The 21,435-nt window shown below is 42.8% G+C and overlaps 1 protein-coding gene across 2 annotated transcripts; it reads right to left on the bottom strand.

Moving 5' to 3' along the window:
• Positions 1-1,445: 1,445 nt before the first annotated feature.
• On the bottom strand, positions 1,446-21,425 carry LOC139547717 (G-protein coupled receptor 4-like). 2 transcript variants are annotated; one of them, XM_071356723.1, is made up of 2 exons: positions 21,407-21,425; positions 1,446-3,505 (listed from the first exon to the last, which is right to left on the bottom strand). In XM_071356723.1, the coding sequence occupies exon 2, from the start codon at positions 3,474-3,476 to the stop codon at positions 2,475-2,477; it is 1,002 nt and encodes a 333-aa protein (XP_071212824.1). In that variant the 5' UTR covers positions 3,477-3,505; positions 21,407-21,425; the 3' UTR covers positions 1,446-2,474. The 2 variants fall into 2 exon arrangements, with proteins under 2 accessions (XP_071212824.1, XP_071212823.1); XM_071356722.1 differs by lacking the exon at positions 21,407-21,425 and adding an exon at positions 10,810-11,223.
• Between the last annotated feature and the right edge of the window lie 10 nt (positions 21,426-21,435).

Below are 21,435 nucleotides of genomic sequence, written 5' to 3'. Positions count from 1 at the left end.
TGGTTTGGAGTAAATGATTTCATTATAAACTTTCCTTCTCACCACTGGTTATTGGATTTGCCTCATGAGACCTACTGATATTAGTTTATGATGGCGTTCCTCCAAGTAATCAAGCAGGACTGAAATGACCTTGATTGGCAGCGATATTCAAATAAACAGTTTGAAGGCAGTGGATGATATCACGTTGCTCATCAATAAGTCGTGAAATACTCAATGCTTCTGGTTAGACAGGTTGATTACAAAGGCATTGCAGTATGGCGATTGGTGACCTCTACGTGGCTTTGCGGCTAATCATCCTCAGTCAGTGGAGGAATGTGTATTCTTGTGATGTATCATAAAAGGAGTCGAGCAGCTGCCAGATGATGTCGACGTTCCTCTGGGGGAAAAAGGTCGTTGTAAGCTCAGAGGCACGGTTATGTGGGGGGAGGGTGGGGGGTAAAGAAGGAAGGAAGGAGAAGCAGTCAAGAGAAAGTATCCAAGGTTTCAGCTTCTCCAGGACCAGGAGTGGAATCTTTTTATGTTTTGTTTATCTGACAGAAGATGGATATCAGATGGTAAATGTCTCAATCTTTCCTCACACTTTCTCTCTCGCTTTCTCGACTTTTACCTTCTCTCTCATCCTGTTTCTCTGGTTTTCTTTCCCTCCCAGTCTCTGTCCTTTCTCTCTTTTTCCTTCCTGTCTTCCCCTATCCCCCCCTCTCTATTTTCTCTCTCCCTTTTCCAGTATCTCTCTATATCTCTCCCTTCCGCCTAGCTCTCTTTGTCCCTCGCATTTAAACACCACTCAAGTCATCCCTTCACACACAGAAGGATTATCAGAGAGAGACAACCATGTGTGGGACTCGCAACACAAGCTCCAAAGAAAACGCCCATCCCTCTCTGTAACTGCAGCAACAGAGATATGACATCGCCGTTTTAATTATTGGCGTGTGGGGCCATCTGTGTTACCAGCTGTAGATTATGGACTGCGTGTCCGTTTTAATTGCGGCTCCGTTTGCTGTATTTTGTAGTATGTTTGCTGTCAGTGAGGCGGATTGGAGCCGTGCTCTCCGTGAGCCACAGCGTCTCCAGAGTTTTCTGTTCAGCTTTCCTCATCAGCACCAGAGCGCTCTTATCCAGACCGTAAGGACCGTAGGGACCACCACTAGGATGGGAACCATGAGCCCTACAAATACCCTACCCTACTGCCAACCTGGGGACAGAGGGACTATGTCCCATCCCCACAGCCACATCCCACTCCTTCATTAAAGCGGGGGCCTATAGGGATCTCTCATGTTCAGAACATGAGTTAAAAAGATGTACTGACTCAGTTGATGAGGAAGTACATTATTTTCCTGTGCTGTATTTTTGTTCTCTTTTTATATTTTACCTTGAGGGACTGAGAGAGGAACTGATTTGACCCATAATGGAATTATACGTGTAAACGTAAGAAAAACATATGCAAATCTGGGTAGCTTCCTTTTTTGTTTATTGGATGAACATTGTCAACATGTCTTCAATGGCCAGTACTGTGTTTTCTGGGATTTCAACACCAGCATTGTTTACTACATAGATTTTGTTTAGGATAAATATGAAATTGAACAATGTTCTCATTTGTCGGTCCACAAAACAGGCAAATTAGAATATAAAGGTTCATTTGTAAACCAAGCATATATCAATAAAAACCTGTGACAGACCTGAAGAGATACAAGGGCCCTTCAAGCGGAACGACCCTGTAACATAAAGCCAGAACAGACAGCCTTTGAAAGGATTTTCCATACCAATGAGGACAGGCTTTAATAGAAAGGTCCAATTAAAAGAACATGATGCATATGAATGAACATCCATCCTCATCACCAAGCAGGATATTAGAAAAACTACACAAAGGCTACAGTCCTTTTCTTTGAACATTTTAAGGACAACCTGATTGACTGATTGTCCATGAAAGTGGGTTGATATGAAAGAACATGTTATTGAAGTCACACAGACAAACATGCTGTCCTTTTGACAATGTGCACGGAAGGGATTTACTGCAATAGATGAAGGGCATAAATACAACAGACACGCTCACAGTTACATGTAATCTGATTACCAAAAAAACTGTAACTGTAATCAATTACGTTACCAGCAAGAATATTGTAATCAGATTACAGATACTTTTGAAAAACTAGATGATTACTTCTTAGATCACTTTTAAACTCAGAAAGGATGTTGTTTTCTCAATGGTATTCAATTCAGTATTGAAAAAGCATCAGTTTGTTCCACCTGAGCGAGTCAGGAATCACTACGATGACACACCAAATGCGTTTGATGGATCCTTTTTGTCTTCTTCCAATGCCTCTTAAAGGGAAAGTAATCCAAAAGTAACAGAAAGTGAGTTTGGGTAATTCAAAAGTTACGTTACTGATTACAATTTTAGACAGGTAACTAGTAACTGTAACTGATTACATTTAGAAAGTAACCTACCCAACCCTGAACACAAACACTGTATGTAATCAGATCATGCTTGTATGTGTCTTCCATGTTACTGCGATGACGGAACTGTCTCTCTCCCTTTGACTCTTTCTGTTCCCACAGCAGCACAGTCTCATGTCCTCCCTCACCCCGTTACTGACCAGCACATACAGCACTGGGTCCACCACACTGTTCAGGCTGGACAGGGCCAGCGTGCACGAGAAGGGGAAGTGCATGATCTCCTCAAACTCACAGTACCTCTGTTCTTCCATATAGTAGTAGGCCAGGGAACGGGTCAGCAGGAGGAGATGGTAGGGGGCGAAGCACACAGAGAAGATCCCCATCACCCCGAAGGAGAGCAGCCGTACCTTCCTCTTAACCTGCTCCCCCAGCCCCTCGCTCTGCTTCACCTGGCCCAGGATCCTCCAGTAACAGAGCCCCAGCACCAGCAAGGGCAGCAGGAAGCCGATGCCCACCCGCAGCAGGTTGAACAGGGCCACGGGCTGCGGCATGGGGTAGGTCTCGTAGCAGCGGTCCTTGTCGTCGTGGGTGTCCTGCAGGTTGTCCTTGAACAGCACCAGGCCGTGTGCGGACATGACAGCCACGCACACAACCAGACACAGCACCCAGGCGTAGCGTATGCTGCGGAAGGCCTTGGTCCTCAGGGGGTAGGTGACGGCCAGGCAGCGGTCCACAGAGATGCAGCACAGCAGGTAGATGCTAAGGTACATGTTGGAGTAGTAGAAGAAGCCGGCCACGCTGCAGGAGAGGCTGCCCAGGCTCCAGTGGTGGTCCCGGTGGTAGTAGTTGATCCAGAGAGGCATGGTGAGGATATAGAGTATGTCAGACAGGGACAGGTTGAGCAGGAATACCCCAAGGACGTTCTGGCTGCGGACCTGCTGGACGATGGGGCAAAGGGTCAAGAGGTTAAAGGCCAAGCCCAGGATAAAGGCCAGGATGTAGATGCCCATCAGGAAGTCACTGATAGGGCTTTGAGAGATTGTCACGCAAGTAAAGTTTGTTTTATTCATCGGTTTCTCCATCTGTGTTCAGGTCCAAACTGGAGTAGTTCCTGAAAAGACAAACAAGTATATTTTGTATGTAATTTGTGCAAAATAAAATACAGTTACAATGGCTTGTGATGTATGAACCCTGATCAGAAAAGCTTGATTATCACATCTATGCATTTTCCCCCCTTTCTTTAATCCAGAAAGTCATATTAGTCACTTTTACAAGGCCATGGCTCATGAATGAGACAGACTAGTCTCTCTTTACTTGAACTTTCTACCGTCTAATTTATCAGAAAGTTACTCACATAGGGCTCTATTCAATCCACGTCGCGGAAGTTCAACTTTACAGCGTGATTGGAATTTAAAGGGGCTCCCGAGTGGCGCAGTGGTCTAAGACACTACATCTCAGAGCAAGAAGCATCACTGCAGTACCTGGTTCGAGATCCAGGCTACATCACATCCGGCTGTGATTGGGAGACCCATAGGGATGAGTTTCTAAGCGTACCTCTTGACTTGTTCAATTTTAATGAGGTTGTCATTCTGACTGTTGTAAATCACATATGTCAATATACTGCACTAACATGCCTAGGATTTTACATCCAAATTACCACACAGTACATGGAATGATAACACACGTCATCAATACAGGCATATATCATGGCATCATAATTAATACACAATGACGTATTATCATAAGGTGACAGATTACATTTAAACAAAGTATTTTTCTACATATCTAAGCATACCTCCTGACTGGTGTTTGATTATTTTCTGCATCTCTGCTAAAATCTGGGTAAAATATAGAAAGGTTTAGCGGAGATGCATTCAAGGTAAACGCCGCATATATCGGGTCATATGGAAATGACCTTAAAATGGATTTTGCGGAATCTGTAACGCTTCAGCTTTACAGATTCAATAGAGCCTATAAAGTGTACCATAGAGACACACAAAAATAAACCCACAATACTGTATAACATATCCATTGAACACAGTTGAACTCATCCAGTATCCAGCTCATCATACTTTTCTCATTGCCTGCGTCCCTAATGGGTCCGCGGTCAAACGACCACCCCTCATCACTGTCAAACGCTCCCTAAAACACTTCAGCGAGCAGGCCTTTCTAATCGACCTGGCCTGGGTATCCTGGAAGGATATTGACCTCATTCCGTCAGTAGAGGATGCCTGGTTATTCTTTAAAAGTGCTTTCCTCACCATCTTAAATAAGCATGCCCCATTCAAAAAATGTAGAACTAAGAACAGATATAGCCCTTGGTTCACTCCAGACTTGACTGCCCTTGACCAGCACAAAAACCTCCTATGGCGTACTGCATTAGCATCGAACAGCCCCCGCGATATGCAACTTTTCAGGGAAGTTAGGAACCAATATACACAGGCAGTTAGGAAAGCAAAAGCTAGCTTTTTCAAACAGAAATTTGCATCCTGTAGCACAAACTCCAAAAAGTTCTGGGACACTGTAAAGTCCATGGAGAATAAGAGCACCTCCTCCCAGCTGCCTACTGCACTGAGGCTAAGAAACACTGTCATCACTGATAAATCTACGATAATCGATCATTTCAATAATAATTTTTCTACGGCTGGCCATGCTTTCCACCTGGCTACCCCTAACCCGGTCAACAGCTCTGCAGCCCCCACAGCAACTTGCCCAAGCCTCCCCCATTTCTCCTTCACCCAAATCCAGATAGCTGTGGTTCTGAAAGAGCTGCAAAATCTGGACCCCTACAAATCAGCTGGGCTAGACAATCTGGGCCCTCTCCTTCTAAAATTAGCAGCCGAAATTGTTGCAACCCCTATTACCAGCCTGTTCAACCTCTCTTTCGTATCGTCTGAGATCCCCAAAGATTGGAAAGCTGCCGCAGTCATCCCCCTATTCAAAGGGGGAGACACTCTAGACCCAAACTGTTACAGACCTTTATCTATCCTATCCTTTATCTATCCTAATCGGAGGGCCTGTTGTCCGTACCTCTGGCAGTCTCTATGGGGGTGCCACGGGGTTCAATTCTCGGGCAGACTCTTTTGTCTGTATACATCAATGATGCCGCTCTTGCTGCTGGTGATTCTCTGATCCACCTCTACGCAGACGACACCATTCTGTATACCTCTGGCCCTTCTTTGGACACTGTTAACAAACCTCCAGATGAGCTTCAATGCCATACAACACTCCTTCTGTGGCCTCCAACTGCTCTTAAATGCATGTAAAACTAAATGCATGCTATTCAACCGATCACTGCCCGCACCCACCCGCCCATCTAGCATCATTACTCTGGACGGTTCTGACTTAGAATATGTGGACAACTATAAATACCTAGGTGTCTGGTTAGACTGTAAACTCTCCTTCCAGACTCACATTATATCCAATCCAAAATAAATTAAATCTAGAATCAGCTGCCTATTTCGCAATAAAGCATCCTTCACTCATGCTGCCAAACATACCCTCGTAAAACTGACTATCCTACCGATCCTTGACTTCAGCAATGTCATTTACAAAATAGCCTCCAAAACTCTACTCAGCAAATTGGATGCAGTCTATCACAGTGCCATCCGTTTTGTCACCAAAGCCCCATATTCTACCCACCACTGCGACCTGTATGCTCTCGTTGGCTGGCCCTCGCTTCATATTCGTCGCCAAACCCACTGGCTCCAGGTCATCTATAAGTCTTTGCTAGGTAAAGCCCCGCCTTATCTCAGCTCACTGGTCACCATAGCAGCACCCACCCATAGCACGCACTCCAGCAGGTATATTTCACTGGTCACCCCCAAAGCCAACACCTACTTTGGCCGCCTTTCCTTCCAGTTCGCTGCTGCCAATGACTGGAACGAATTGCAAAAATTAGATTCATATCGAGATTCATATCTCCCTCACTAACTTTAAGCACCAGCTGTCAGAGCAGCTTACAGATCATTGCACCTGTACATAGCCCATCTGTAAATAGCCCACCCAACTACCTCATCCCCATATTGTTATTATTAATTTTTTTGCTCCTTTGCACCCCAGTATCTGTACTTGCACATTCATCTTCTGCACATCTATCACTCCAGTGTTTAATTGTTCAATTGTAATTATTTCGCCACTATGGCCTATTTATTGCCTTACCTCCCTAATCTTACTTCATTTGCACACACTGTATATAGACTCTGCTATTGTGTTATTGACTGTACGTTTGTTTATTCCATGTGTAACTCTGTGTTGTTTGTGTTGCACTGCTTTGCTTTATCTTGGCCAGGTCGCAGTTGTAAATTACAACTTTTTCTCAACTGGCCTACCTGGTTAAATAAAGGTGAAATTAAAAATAGAAAAATATCGGTTTCAGCCTTATTTCAGTGCAACTCGCTAACTCCAAATTGTCTATGAAACTACAGCATCTCCCCACTTTTAACCCTTTCGTGTGAAAAGTTTCACCAATTTCAGGTTTTGTGACTCATCTTTTCTGACCCCCTCAGTGTATGATAGCAGTTACTGTCATGGGGTTCAGGACCTTATGATTGGACAAAAATGTGTCATGGAAATATTGGCTCCCACCTCCTAACGGTTTATATTACCTTATGTTAATGCCGCTGTTCAGTAATTGCATCTAAATTTGCCATGGATATTGCTCTGCATGATTTCAAACTGGCTGACGATCTGCTACAGCACAGTTTGTGATTAGTGGGAGAGCATTTGCACTTCATTGTGACGTCCGATGAGCCAGACTCCGTGATTGGATGAACTAGATATTTGGAGGCAACAAGACTGACAGCAGGACAGTTCGTAGGTTTAATACGTGTTTAAATCCTTTACTCTAATGTAAGGACGGACATACTGTAGTTCTATAGAGTTCATATGGGTTGCTGTGATACTAGCAGGAAGAAATCTGTCCTGCGGCTGTAACTTGGTGATGACATTCGGACTGGTACTGCACACTGATAATCAGATCTAAGTTTCTGTCCTAGCTTGCTCCGGAAATAGACAGGCAAGTCTGACTATCACATGAAACAGACATCATCATTAAAATCTAAATCCCAATTAGACTCTGGGAAACATGGTAGCAACAATGTGATGGATATCTATGTTCCTTTCAATACCACCTACACCAACATGTTTTTGGATTATTAGTAGCACAATCACATAATTACCTTTTCAGGTCTCTGGTGGAGTAATACAAAGTGTAATTTATTTTGCTGTTGATTGCACTAAAAGGTGTTGATTGGTATTGAGGAGTAGTTTGGTTCGAGCTCAAATTGGCGAAAGAATTAGTTATGAAAGATAAGACAGGAAATCAGTTTTTTATTTATGAGGCTGATTAGATGATGTTGCTATGTTCCGTCCACCTCCCACTCAGGCTTTGTTGTTGTCAGTGTGCAGAAACAGAAGACCCTTAATGGTATAAGTGGATGACCGGGAGGAAGTTTGATTTCTCATCCAGCCTCACGAATTTAGATGCCATTTGGAAGTAGAGCAGAGTGTGTGTGTGTGTGTGTGTGTGTGTGTGTGTGTGTGTGTGTGTGTGTGTGTGTGTGTGTGTGTGTGTGTGTGTGTGTGTGTGTGTGTGTGTGTGTGTGTGTGTGTGTGTGTGTGTGTGTGTGTTGTGTGAGCGGGTGCCAGGCAATGTACAGATGTATGATCTTAATTTGAAAATATTCCTGCAGGAACAGAAAATGTGACTTATAATGCGGATTTTAATTCATGGGCATTTTTGTAGGGGTTGATACATTTTTCTTGAGAGAAAATCAAGTCTGAAATTTGAAAGTGGAAATTCCGAACTTCAGAAGCCGTCTTAAACCTCAAATACACTACAAGTTGTGCATTTCCTGCATTTCAAAAAAGTTATACTGTTACAGGGTGATCAAATTAAGATCCTAAACGCATGGGGGGAAATGGTGCTATCTAGAACATAAAAGAGTTGTTCGGCTGGCCTCATAGGAGGACCCTTTGGAGAACCCTTTTTGGTTCCAGGTAGAACACTTTTAGTTCTAGCTAGAACCACCTTTAGGGGTCCATGTAGAACCCTTTCCACAGAGGGTTCTACATGGATCCCAAAGGGGTTCTACCTGGAACCAAAAAGGGTTCTCCTATTGGGATAGCCAAAGAACCCTTTTGGAGCCCTTTTTTCTAAGCGTGTACACGTGTAAGTATGGGTGTGTTGGTGTGCATTTGTGGGTGTGGGTAGGCCTATGGGTGTATGTAGCACTGCATGTGTTACGGAAGTTGGCAGTCTCACTAAATTGGCATGAAATGTCATGTGATGGAAAGGTACTCTACAGTATAGAATTAGTATGTTTATCTAGCCTGATGAAGCACTCAATCCTATTCCCTGGTTTAATCCTCGTGGTATTGATACTAAAAGGTAATTCTATGGGTGACCCACAGATGTGTCATTAATCTAAGTTCTCACCATGTGGATGACTGAGACATAGCATGCAAAATAAAAGAGCCTACCTGACCAGTGGTCCATGAGGTGAGATTAGTCGTTCATTATGTACCCGCTAAGACTGAGCATTGACTATGTGATGTTTTCATTTTTACCACGGTAGTCCAAACCCTCATGAATAGGGCAACCTGTGAACTGTATTTTGGTTTGCTGAAAGACTACAGACCTGAAAGACAACTTGTGTAAATCAATAATCAGAACATTCTGCTATGCTGGTGTAATCTACTGTACTAGTACAGGGTTTCCCAAACTTGGTCCTGGGCCCCACCTGGGGGCACGTTTTGTTTTTTGCCCCACCACTACACAGCTAATTCAAATAATCAACTCATCATCAAGCTTTGATTAGTTGAGTCAGCTGTGTAGTGCTAGGGGGGGGGGGGGGGGGACCCAAGAGGGGGCCCCAGGACCGAGTTTGGGAAACCCTGTACTAGAGCACTGACTAGTCAGACCATTTGGCCCGACAGTAATCACTGTGGGATCTGTAAACATCTTTTAGTTTCAGAGACATTGGTGGGATAATCATTGCGTTGTTGAACATTTTGCCAACAGCTTGAGGTGCGAGTAACTCTGGTATTCCTCTCGTATGCAACAAGGATCGCTGACGTTCCATTGACTCGTAAAATACATTCATATTGCGGACACATAGTGCATGATACTGTCACACTGTGACAGCTGTGCGTGTGTTCTTGTGCTATATTGTGGATACCCTGCGCTCGACCACAATTACATTTCCTCTTTCTTTAGAAAAGAAAGGCTTGCAGAATGCCCGTCCAAACTCCTACATTCCGGTACATTACTGAAGAACACCGGAGGTCTACTTTCTCAGGCAAGCTTTGGTTATATCTCAAGTTTGACCTGGAGAATGCACTTAAAAAAAAAAAAAGCTATCTGACCTGTCTCATTAATAAACGCTTTGTGAATATTAGTCTAGCGGGCAACTATACATGAGTCTGCAACTATACATGCTACCTGCCGTGCGTTCTCTCCCACAGGAGTCTCTGTCTGCTACATGTCAGATTTAAACGCCATCTTGGATAACTCCCTGAGATTGTGGGTGTGCTTCCCTCCTTGTATTGTCCGTGTTCTCTTAAAACGCCAAACGGACCTTGCTTAGCACCTAGAAGAGTACATTTGACTGACACTACATGTAATATCTACCCACTGAAGCCATCCTTCCTAGCCCTCTAAAGACGTTTCTAATGTGGATTTCACTTAATTACATCTATCCAGCAGTATGCTAACGTTCTCTTAGCCAAACACACAGGCGTCAACTCTCAGACGTCCAGTGACAGCTAAAAGTAAGCTCTCCCAGGTTACAGTCAGTCTCGTGTCCCAACGGTCTCAACGCATAACTCGTTCACATCTTTAGCAAAATGTCCTCTTCTTTCTCAATCGGAAGACTGTTCTCCTCCACATTTCCACAGTTCTCAGAATCCACCCTCTGTCTCGCCCTTTAAGCACCTGTGAGAGCAATTAGCATGTCTTCCATCATTGAACCAGTCACTGGCTACATTCCCAGACCTCTTTAGTCTAATCATTTAGTAAGGCTGACACACTGCTACAGGCTAGTCATCATTCTTTTTACCACTGTCATCCTGGGGCCAGAGCAACAGGGAAAAGGGCGTGTTGGGGGGAAGGGAGTTCTTTTAGGACCGAATTAAAAATTAAACTTGTCAGCGCATTCTTTAGGTAGAATATTTAAAAAGCGCGCACCTGCATCTGTGAGGTGATTTGAACTGAGACCTAAAGGACTCTCCGATCAACTTGAGAGACTATTTGTATGTCTTATCTTCTAAAACATACAGTGATACTCTGTGCACTAACTTTTAGTGCACGTCTTAACTCCGTCAGAGAGGAAAATGTTGACAAAAGCTTTATCATTCATTCAGCTGCACTTTTAATCACTTCTGAGTCCTGAACACCGTTTTAGAAGTCCTCACCTGTCAGTTGTGGGACTTAGCTTGTTGTCGACAATGGTTCTCCAAAGTGGGTCAAGAACTTCTGTCTCCTTCCGTAACCCTCATGCACAGGAGATTTCCATTCAGTCAGCCTGAGGGGAGGCTTCAGAACATTTGAGGTACTGCCAGACCATTAGAGTCCCACATGATGACCGTAAGAAAGCTGCGACCACTCCAGTTAGAAACACTCTGTTGAGAGAAGACAACCGACAGGCTGATGTTTTCAACCCAGTACACGTCCTCCGCGATGGGGAAACGCCAACCATTAGCAGTCAGTCCACTCACTGAAGTCAAGAAGTCAGACAGACAGCCATGCACGAGAGAGACGGAGAGAGAATAAGTCAGACACGAGAGGGGAAGAGAAGAGGGATGTTTAGGGCAGGGGGGTGGGAGTTTTCTTCAGCATACACGTCCATCTTAAAAGTAATGACTTTAGGGCGGGGGTGGGGGAGGATAGAGACTCAGCTAGAGCCCCTGTCACACACTACCTCCCTGGCATCTCTAGATGTATATCGTTCAAACTGAAACGTTCAACTTGACTGGCAGTCAGGCTGACCACAATGGTAGTTTCCTCCACGGGGGACCACAAAGAAACTAACAAGAGACAAAGAGAGCTAACAGCAGCAGCAGACACTGCAGACATGCAGGCGTTGTGAGTCAATAATACAATGGAAGATACCGATCTTCAGATCTGTCTAGTGGGCTTTTCCTGTGACGTAGAGGTCCAATACAACACGTCAACCGGACTGAAAACGTCAGTGAAAATGCCGAAATGATTCAACACGGGTCAGGTCGTCCCGAACGTCATCTCTGTACTAGAGGTGAACCACATCTGGGGATCACGTGACTTGGACAGCATCTGCCGATTAATACTGGAGGGAGATATGTGTATCACAGTCAACGTTTATCTGGGAATGGGAAGTGAATATCCTGTATAAACCCACTCGCCCTACACTCCGTGTAAACATTTATCATTCAGTCTTTGAATTTTGTTTTGTAATACTTTCTCAACATGCATGAGAGGTTCAATGAGTCACAGCTGTGACAAAATGATTTTTTCTAAATGAACGTTGCTGCAGGGAGATGTACAGTACAGGAATGTATGAAGGGACAGTGCATTTGGAAAGTATTCAGACCCCTTCCATTTTCCACATTTCGTTACATTACAGCCTTATTCTAAAATGTATTAGATTAATTGTTTTGCTCATCAATCTACACATAATTGTTTTATTTTTATTTAACAATGTCCCATAATAATAACACGAAAATGGGTTTTTGGACATTTTTGCAAATGTATTAAAAATAAAAAAACAGGGATACCTTATTTACATAAGTATTCAAACCGTTTTGCTATCAGACTCTGAATTGAGATCAGGTGCATCCTGTTTCCATTCATCATCCTTGAGATGTTTCTACAACTTGATTGGAGTCCACTTGTGGTAAATCTAATTGATTGGACATGATTTGGAAAAGAACACACCAGTCTATATAAGGTCCCACAGTTGACAGTGCATGTCAGAGTAAAAACCAAGCCATGAGGTCGAAGGAATTGTCCGTAGAGCTCCGAGACAGGATTGTATTGAAGCACAGATCTGGGGAAGGGTACCAAAAAATGTCTGCAGCTTTGAAGGTCCCCAAGAACACAGTGATCATTCTTAAATGGAAGAAGTTTGGAACCACCAACACTCTTCCTAGAGCTGGCCACCCGGCCAAACCGAGCAATCGGGGGAGAAGGGCCTTGGTCAGAGGGGTGACCAAGAACTCGATGTTTACTCTGACAGGGCTTCAGAGTTCCTCTGTGGAGATGAGAGAACCATCCAGAACGACAACCATCTCTGCAGAACTCCACCAATCAGGCCTTTATGGTAGAAGACCACTCGCTTGGAGTTTGCAAAAAGGCACCTAAAGAACTCTCAGACCATGACAAACAAGATTCTCTGGTTTGATGAAACAAAGATTGAACTCTTTGGCCTTAATGCCAAGTGTCACATCTGGAGGAAACCTGGCACCATCCCTACGGTGAAGCATGGTGGTGGCAGCATCATGCTGTGGCGATGTTTTTTAGTGGCAGGGACTGGGAGACTAGTCAGGATTGAGGGAAAGATGAACGGAACAAAGTACAGAGAGATCCTAGATGAAAACCTGCTCCAGAGAACGTTCACCTTCCAACAGTACAACGACCCTAAGCACACAGACAAGACAACACAGGAGTGTCTTCAGGACAAGTCTCTGAATGTCCTTGAGTGGCCCAGCCAGAGCCCGTACTTGAACACAATCGAACATCTCTGGAGAGACCTGAAAGTAGCTGTGCAGCAACGCTCCCCATCCAACCTGACAGGACTTGAAAGGATCTGCACAGAAGAATGGGAGAAACTCCCCAAATACAGGTGTGTCAAGCTTGTAGTGTCATACCCAAGAAGATTTGAGGCTGTAAGCGCTGCCAAAGGTGCTTCAACAAAGTACTGAGTAATGGATCTGAATACTGTGATATTTCAGTTTTTATTTGTAATAACGAACTTTTCTAAAAACCTGTTTTTGCTTTGTCATTATTGGGTCTTGTGTGTTAGATTGAAGAGGGATTTTTTTTCATCCATTTTAGAATAAGTCTGTAACGTAACAAAATGTGGAAAAAGTCAAGAGGTCTGCTTACTTTCCGAATGCACTGTATGTGGGTAAATGAGCAGATATAAATGTCAGTGGTGATACGTTTCAGAGATTAGAAGTTGGAGTTGGAGAGAAAAGGAAAATCTGTCCTGAAGTGAGGATGTGTTGTGCTCAACAGGGAGATGGAGAGATGAAGTGAGAGAGACAGAGCCCCCTCTACGGGGTGGCAAAGCCGGGCATGGTATGGAGTCACCAGACAGAATTTGTGCCCCCACTGTTTGTTTCCCCATAAACGTAATGAATGGTATATTAATTACAATGCCTGGTTTTGCCAATGTAGCGTTGTTGGGCCTGCCCGTAGCGCAGACCGGGTCAGAGGCTATGCCGGGTGCGCTTTCATGATCTGAGGAGGGGGAGGGAGGGGGGGGATGTAATAATGAAATATTTTGTACTTAAAATCCCCAAATGCATTGTGATTGGGCACCTAGCCATGCAATGTCATAAGATACCGTCTTCATCCCCTTCATTTAGGAATCTAATTGGATCCCACCCAGGTCGGGATCAAATTAACCGTTCTTTTCTCTCAAAGAGAGAGAAAAAAGTTGTTCACTTTTCCAGACAGCTACAGCTAATAATAGGCTAGCTAGTAGCTACTAGCTTCGTTAAGTTCAGGAAGCGGTGAGCTGAATATTTACAGCTGGCTAATCAGCGTGGATATCCGAAAATGGCTAGGCACCTGCCAAAAGCAAAAAGAAACGGAGGTCCACCATGTTCGAGTGCGATGCCAAGCTCACCGAGCAGCCCGCTAGGCCTACCGCCGAGAATGAGGAGCCTAGCAGCAAATGTAATACCCGCCCATCCCCCACGCTGCCTGCTGACCAACAAGATTGAGGAGAGCCAGGGCCTAGCACCAACACCACGAGGGTAACATCACAACAAGCACCTGCACCTCCATTACCCCAGCCACTAGTAACTAGCTCCTGAGGACTTGTTGGATCTAACCAAAACTGAACCAGTTTACTGGTTCTTGCGAAACGAAGTCGCCACCACAGCCAGCAACAACAAATGGACCCCAATCAGTGGTCTTAAAGATACACCGGCGGGCCTTTGTCAGCAATGCAGACTGTGCTGTTGGCACTGAAACATGGGTTTGGATTAACATTTGGGACATCTACAGCAATGTGTGAAAATTCCTTCTCCACTCTTAAGGGCTTACTCAGTGAACACAGACGCAGCATGTTACATCAATGAAAAGCCTAGCCGGTCCAGCTGGCATATGAACGGGAGCTGACAAGTACATTTCGGCAGGAAGGAGGATGGAATCTGACATTTCTCATGAGGTTCAACACAGCATGGAGGAGGCTGCAACTCGTCTAAATGGTAAGCTACAACCTTTATGGCCCTGGCTACCGTGCCTGAATGATTCATTCGTTGGTTTTCCCTCATGTAAACCGCCTTGTTGTTAGGCTCATTTTTTTATGTAATGTATAGTTTAGCCCTTTGCTTTTTACTTCAATTCATCTTTTAGATTTATCTGTGATTCATAATGTCACTCCTTGCTTTTGCGGGTCTAATTGCTATTGATAGATACACAGTTTTGCATTATTTGACGGGTATAGGGACAATGACCAATGTGGCCTATTGGTTGTGCTCGGAGGTGACGCTGCCAGCACATCTAACATTATCCTTTCATCGAGCTGACTGCCTGTAGCCTTCTGTCCACAGTCCTGAAGGATGTTTACAGTGTGTGCTGTTTTTAATGAGCGCATCTTGGGCTACCAGTCTTCGTGGGGCTTCTCTTCGATGTCTGGTGCTTTCTTGTGTGCAAAATGACAAGACAGTTGTTGTGTATATGGCTGCATTTCAGATAGACTCCACTTTCACTCAGTTCTTATTCATTTGCATTACAGTTATTGTCTGATAGTATTGACCACTTTTACAATAGCCTATGATAACAATACAGCCTACTTTCTCACCTCTCCCTGCTCTCTTGCTATGCCGTGTGTGTGTGTGTGTGTGTGTGTGTGTGTGTGTGTGTGTGTGTGTGTGTGTGTGTGTGTGTGTGTGTGTGTGTGTGTGTGTGTGTGTGTGTGTGTGTGTGTGTGTGTGTGTGTGTGTGTGTGTGTGTGTGTGTGTTGCGCTCAGAATGTGAATTTACTCTTATTCACGGCAGATTCAAATTAGATACTGCCATGTAGATCATTTTACATCAGCTATGACTGTAGGACATTTTAGATCAGCTATGAATGTAGAACATTTTACATCAGCTATGACTGTAGAACATTTTACATCAGCTATGACTGTAGAACATTTTACATCAGCTATGACTGTAGAACATTTTACATCAGCTATGACTGTAGAACATTTTAGATCAGCTATGACTGTAGAACATTTTACATCAGCTATGACTGTAGAACATTTTACATCAGCTATGAATGTAGAACATTTTACATCAGCTATGACTGTAGAACATTTTACATCAGCTATGACTGTAGAACATTTTACATCAGCTATGACTGTAGAACATTTTACATCAGCTATGACTGTAGAACATTTTACATCAGCTATGACTGTAAAACATTTTACATCAGCTATGACTGTAGAACATTTTACATCAGCTATGACTGTAGAACATTTTACATCAGCTATGACTGTAGAACATTTTACATCAGCTATGACTGTAGAACATTTTACATCAGCTATGACTGTAGAACATTTTACATCAGCTATGACTGTAGAACATTTTACATCAGCTATGACTGTAGAACATTTTACATCAGCTATGACTGTAGAACATTTTACATCAGCTATGACTGTAGAACATTTTACATCAGCTATGACTGTAGAACATTTTACATCAGCTATGACTGTAGAACATTTTACATCAGCTATGACTGTAGAACATGCACTTACTATCACGCCCTGGCCTTAGAGAGACGTTTTATTTCTCTATTTGGTTAGGTCAGGGTGTGATTTGGGTGGGCATTCTATGTTTTCTATTTCTTTGTTTTTGGCCGAGTGTGGTTCCCAATCAGAGGCAGCTGTCTATCGTTGTCTCTGATTGGGATCATACTTAGGCAGCCCTTTTTCCCACCTTCTGTTGTGGGATCTTGTTTTTGTTTGTTGCATGGGTTGCACTCCTAAGCTTTTCGTTCATTGAGTTGTTTATTGTTTTTTGGTGGAACATTTAAATTAAAGAAAATGTACGCCTACCACGCTGCACCTTGGTCTTCATTTAACGACGGACGTAACACTTACTTTGATTGCGTTTGCTTTCCTGAAACTCTCCCACACAGAAAATATTGTGCACCTGAAGAAGTGGGGGCTTGGTTACGCTCATTGCAAAGTGTCTCAAATTCAACAGAAATATAGCCTATACTTCTAACGATTCAAGTTTAAGCTATGAAGCCTGTAAGAATCTTTTAGAAACTAGTGGTGCTCGTTCTGTCGAGCTGATTGATCTGTGCGTGTTGGTAGCCTAGTGGTAAGAGAGTTGGGCCATCAACCGAAAGGTTGCTAGATTGAATCACCGAGAAAGGAAGTTAACCCACTGTTCTTAGGCCGTCATTGTAAATAACAATTTGTTCTTAACTGACTTGCCTAGATAAATAATATATATTTTTTTTTAAGCCACAAATTATGTGTGGGCCTACTGCATCTACAGCTGCATTTCGGATACACATGTCCTAGTGGGGCACATATCCTTCTGGCAACCCAGTTGTGTTGTTCTGTTAAATGACGCTTGTTGATGTCCACGGCTACATTTCAGATACATTTTTGTATCTTGTGTTATTAGGGCTGTAACACAATACTAGTTATGCCCCCTCAGGTATGTCATATGAGAGAGAGAGAGAGAGAGAGAGAGAAATATTTCAATTGACATTTTTCTGCGGACAACATGTCTCCTTGCCCCACCTCTGCTCTCCTCCCTGAATTCAGTTAGTTCCTGCTGCCTGTGTCTGCCAAAACTCTGCACTGCATCATACAGTAGTTATGGTGATGCCTGTCTCCTGTAACATTCTGTAACAGTTAGCATTAAGGTCATATGTACTTAGCAACTAGGAACATTTCATTTGGATAGAGATGTCTTGAAAAATATTGGTGACAGTCTTACTCTGCTCTGAGTGCACAGCTGTGAGTGTATATGTCCATCCATGCCTTTTGATGTTTTGAGATATTATAAATACGATGTGAATGTATTACTAAGGCCTAGATTCAATCAGATGACGTGTTAACGTGTGATTGCAGACACCCACATAGGGCATATTTTGGCTGTGTAGGAGGTGGAATTGCGTTGGAGCACTCAATTCCGTGAGCAGCTGCTCTTGCATCATTTTCATGAAGCCACACCTGCCTCACTCATATTAGAAGTTCAGAAGGAGTAAGTGTAGGCTATATAGAAATAATAACTCTCAAATTGAAAAATCATTCAACTAAATAATGAGGGTTTCGTTCATCTTAATGGAGGTGTAGATTACATCTCACATTCCAGTGCTTTAACTTGTTTACAAGGCTGCATGGGATTTCTGTTCATGTGATTCTGTGCAGCCAATGGCAATGTCTGCTTTAGGAGCCACTTGTAGGTTTGACATCTCTACTATAGTTCCACCTCTGACGCCGCCAAAACAACGCTATGCGATTGTCAGCGAAAGCGAATCTGATTGAATAGAGCTCTTAATACATTGTAGCCCAGAGGAGAAACTGATATCTCAGGGATTCTTGATAGACGGGACGAGAGAGAGCTACACTACCGTTCAAAAGTTTGGGGTCACTTAGAAATATCCTTGTTTTTGAAAGAAAAGCACATTTTTTTGTCCTTTGAAATAACATCAAATTGATCAGAAATACTGTGTAGACATTGTTAATGTTGTAAATGACTATTGTAGCTGGAAACGGCTGATTTTGAATGGAATATCTACATAGGCGTGCAGAGGCACATTATCAGCAACCATCACTCCTGTGTTCCAATGGCACGTTGTGTTAGCTAATCCAAGTTTATAATTTTAAAGGCTAATTGATCATTAGAAACCCATTTTGCAATTATGTTAGCACAGCTGAAAACTGTTGTCCTGATTAAAGAAGCAATAAAACTTACCTTCTTTTGACTAGTTGAGTATCTGGAGCATCAGCATTTGTGGGTTCGATTACAGGCTCAAAATGGCCAGAAACAAAGACCTTTCTTCTGAAACTCCTCAGTCTATCCTTGTTCTGAGAAATGAAGGCTATTCCATGCGAGAAATTGCCAAGAAAATCTCGTACAACGCTGAAAATCTCGTACAATGCTGTGTACTACTCCCTTCACAGAACAGCGCAGACGGGCCCTAACCAGCATAGAAAGAGGAGTGGGAGGCCCCAGTGCACAACTGAGCAAGAGGGCAAGTACATTAGAGTGTCTAGTTTGAGAAACAGACGCCTCACAAGTCCTTAACTGGCAGCTTCATGAAATAGTACCCGCAAAACACCAGTCTCAACGTCAACAGTGAAGAGGCGACTCCGGGACGCTGACCTTCTAGGCAAAGTTGCAAAGAAGAAGCCATATCTCAGACTGGCCAATAAGAAGAAAAGATTAAGATGGATTAAAGATCACAGACACTGGACAGAGGAACTCTGCCTAGAAGGCCAGCATCTCGGAGTCGCCTCTTCACGGTTGACGTTGAGACTGGTGTTTTGATGGTACTATTTAATGAAGCTGACAGAAAAATGTCGCCCATACAAAAGGGGAAACTAACAAAGAGTCACTGACAACAACCAAAATGAAACGTGGGGTTTTAGGAAGGGTATCCACTGAAAGTTGACTAGCCACAACACTTTTTTGGAGAGTTTGAAAGTAGGATAATTTTCTCCGGACAAGGGCATTTCTGGGTATAAAGTCGACATGGAAATTAACAATATAACAAAAATCCCCCTATATGTTTAAGGTGAAATAATGTAACCAAATACAAAAATGTCAACTGTTCCCTGCCGGACAAGAATTGTCCCAACTTTCAAGAATCCCTGCTCTACAGTTACCAATAGTGTTAACTTTGCCAATTACATCTGCAGCAAATTCAGGAAGTTGTGCAAAATATGATCTTGGACAGGATGTCTCTACCGTGTAATCTAGGTTGATAACAGGGCATTGTGTGTTTTCTGTTTGAAGACATTTAAGACTGAATAGACCAATCACTGACACGTGACATCCATCACCACTAGTCTAATGGCCATCTAATTTCCCTGTATGTTTAAAAAAGTGAACTTGCCCATGTTTATAATCTTCTCTAAATCTAACACATAACCTTTTTAGTGCCTGGAAACAGCTACTGGTCACAGATACACATAGGGGCACAGAATTCACCATGGCACCATCATGCTACTTATGATTCTAGCCACATCACCCTGGCTGACAGTCCGCAGAGCAGCTGGTGCCAAGTCGAGTCCTGTGTTAGCTTACCAGGGACTGTTTTTCTGATGACTGCAGCTGTCCAATCACGGCTGTATGGTAAACAAGCCCTCAGCTTGGAGGACAGATAGCTCTGCTATGATTACACATACTTCAGCTTCACATTTCTTTACGCAGTTTGTTCATCTCACTCTCACATTTTTTTTTTTTTTTATCTGTATTTATTTTTTGCAGATAAATGGTTGATGAATCATGATGCATTTAACCTCCAGCGTGACACTATTTATCTTTTGAAAAGTGTAGTTGGTATTATAGAGCAAAACAACTTGTCACGTGTATGTATCCATGTTATACTATATGTTGTGTCCATATTTTGTTTGAGCTGGAAAAATATGGTAATGGACAGGTCATTTATTCTTACACATTATTTGTGCTTAGTACAGTAACTTAAGCTGATGTCTTTCCATTATAAGTTCCCCTTGCTTTGCCAAATTAGTTGTCAACAACACATTTAACATTTGCTGTGATGTCTTCAATCAATATGGCTGTACGTTCCTTGGATCAAAACAGGGATATATCAGCCCATTATTATAAACTCTGCAGGATAAGATGCATGGATGCACAGAGGTGAGCGCTGGCCTGGTCTGTTTCTGAGATACAGTATATATGAGAGGGATTACTTCAAAGAGCCGGACTAGAATATTCCCGGCAAGAGGAAGCCACTGCAAATCAATAGAATGGCCTTTATGCATTAAGTGGAACTTCAGCCCCCTATATTTTCCTTTCACTAACATTAATATTTATTTCATTTTCATCTCAGTTTGGTTATATTTGTTGTTCCATGGTTGAATGTCACAATGACATCCAGCACTGTGCTTTTTCAAATAAAATAGTTTGTGTAGGTGTGTCTGTGTGTGTTTCCGTGTGTCTGTGTGCGTGCGTGTGATGACTCCTAACTCGTGACCATGTTTGGCGTTGTACCGAGACAAAAACTGAACTAGTCTAAAATGTATACTGTAGGCCTATTGTCTGTTGCCATGGCAGCTAAAGGTCTAGGCAGAGTCCTATCATTGAAATAACCCCTTTCCATAACTTGACTGTGAAGGAACCATCTTTCTGGATCGCGTCGCATCATTTAACAAGTATGGGTTTCATACCTGGGTTAAAATACTATTTTGTGTTTTTAAATGACTTTCAAAGACATTTTGGTTTATTTATATATTGTTTTTATTGAAAAGACAGGTGAATATTGGAATGTATTTGGAAAATCACTTGGAAAGTATTTGAAAATACTCAAATACCCTCGCTCAAATACACTCCCATTCATTTAACCCTGGTCTTTGAAAATAGGATTTGAAATAAGTATTCAAATACACTTTCAAATAGTAGGCTTTTCATAGGAAATTATTTAACAGATCTTTCACATACTTCCAATAGAAGTAGTTGATTATTTGAAAATACTCAAATACACAGAAAATACACATTTAAATAACAAATACCGAAGTATTTGAAGTCATGTTTGATGGGTTTATTGCTGCCACCAATAAGTTCAGAGTATGATGTCATTTTAACCTGCTGTGTGAGATGGCCACTTACCAACCAGTAGGAGTAACAAATCAAATCAA

This window comes from Salvelinus alpinus, chromosome 21, assembly GCF_045679555.1.
Source record: "Salvelinus alpinus chromosome 21, SLU_Salpinus.1, whole genome shotgun sequence".
NCBI lineage: Eukaryota > Metazoa > Chordata > Actinopteri > Salmoniformes > Salmonidae > Salvelinus > Salvelinus alpinus.
Note: the sequence above shows the minus strand (reverse complement) of the source record. Positions and strands in the feature narration are given on the sequence as shown.

Bases quoted from the DNA above. Each gene is read 5' to 3' on its own strand.
- LOC139547717 (XM_071356723.1), bottom strand. From the start codon at position 3,476: ATGGAGAAACCGATGAATAAAACAAACTTTACTTGCGTGACAATCTCT.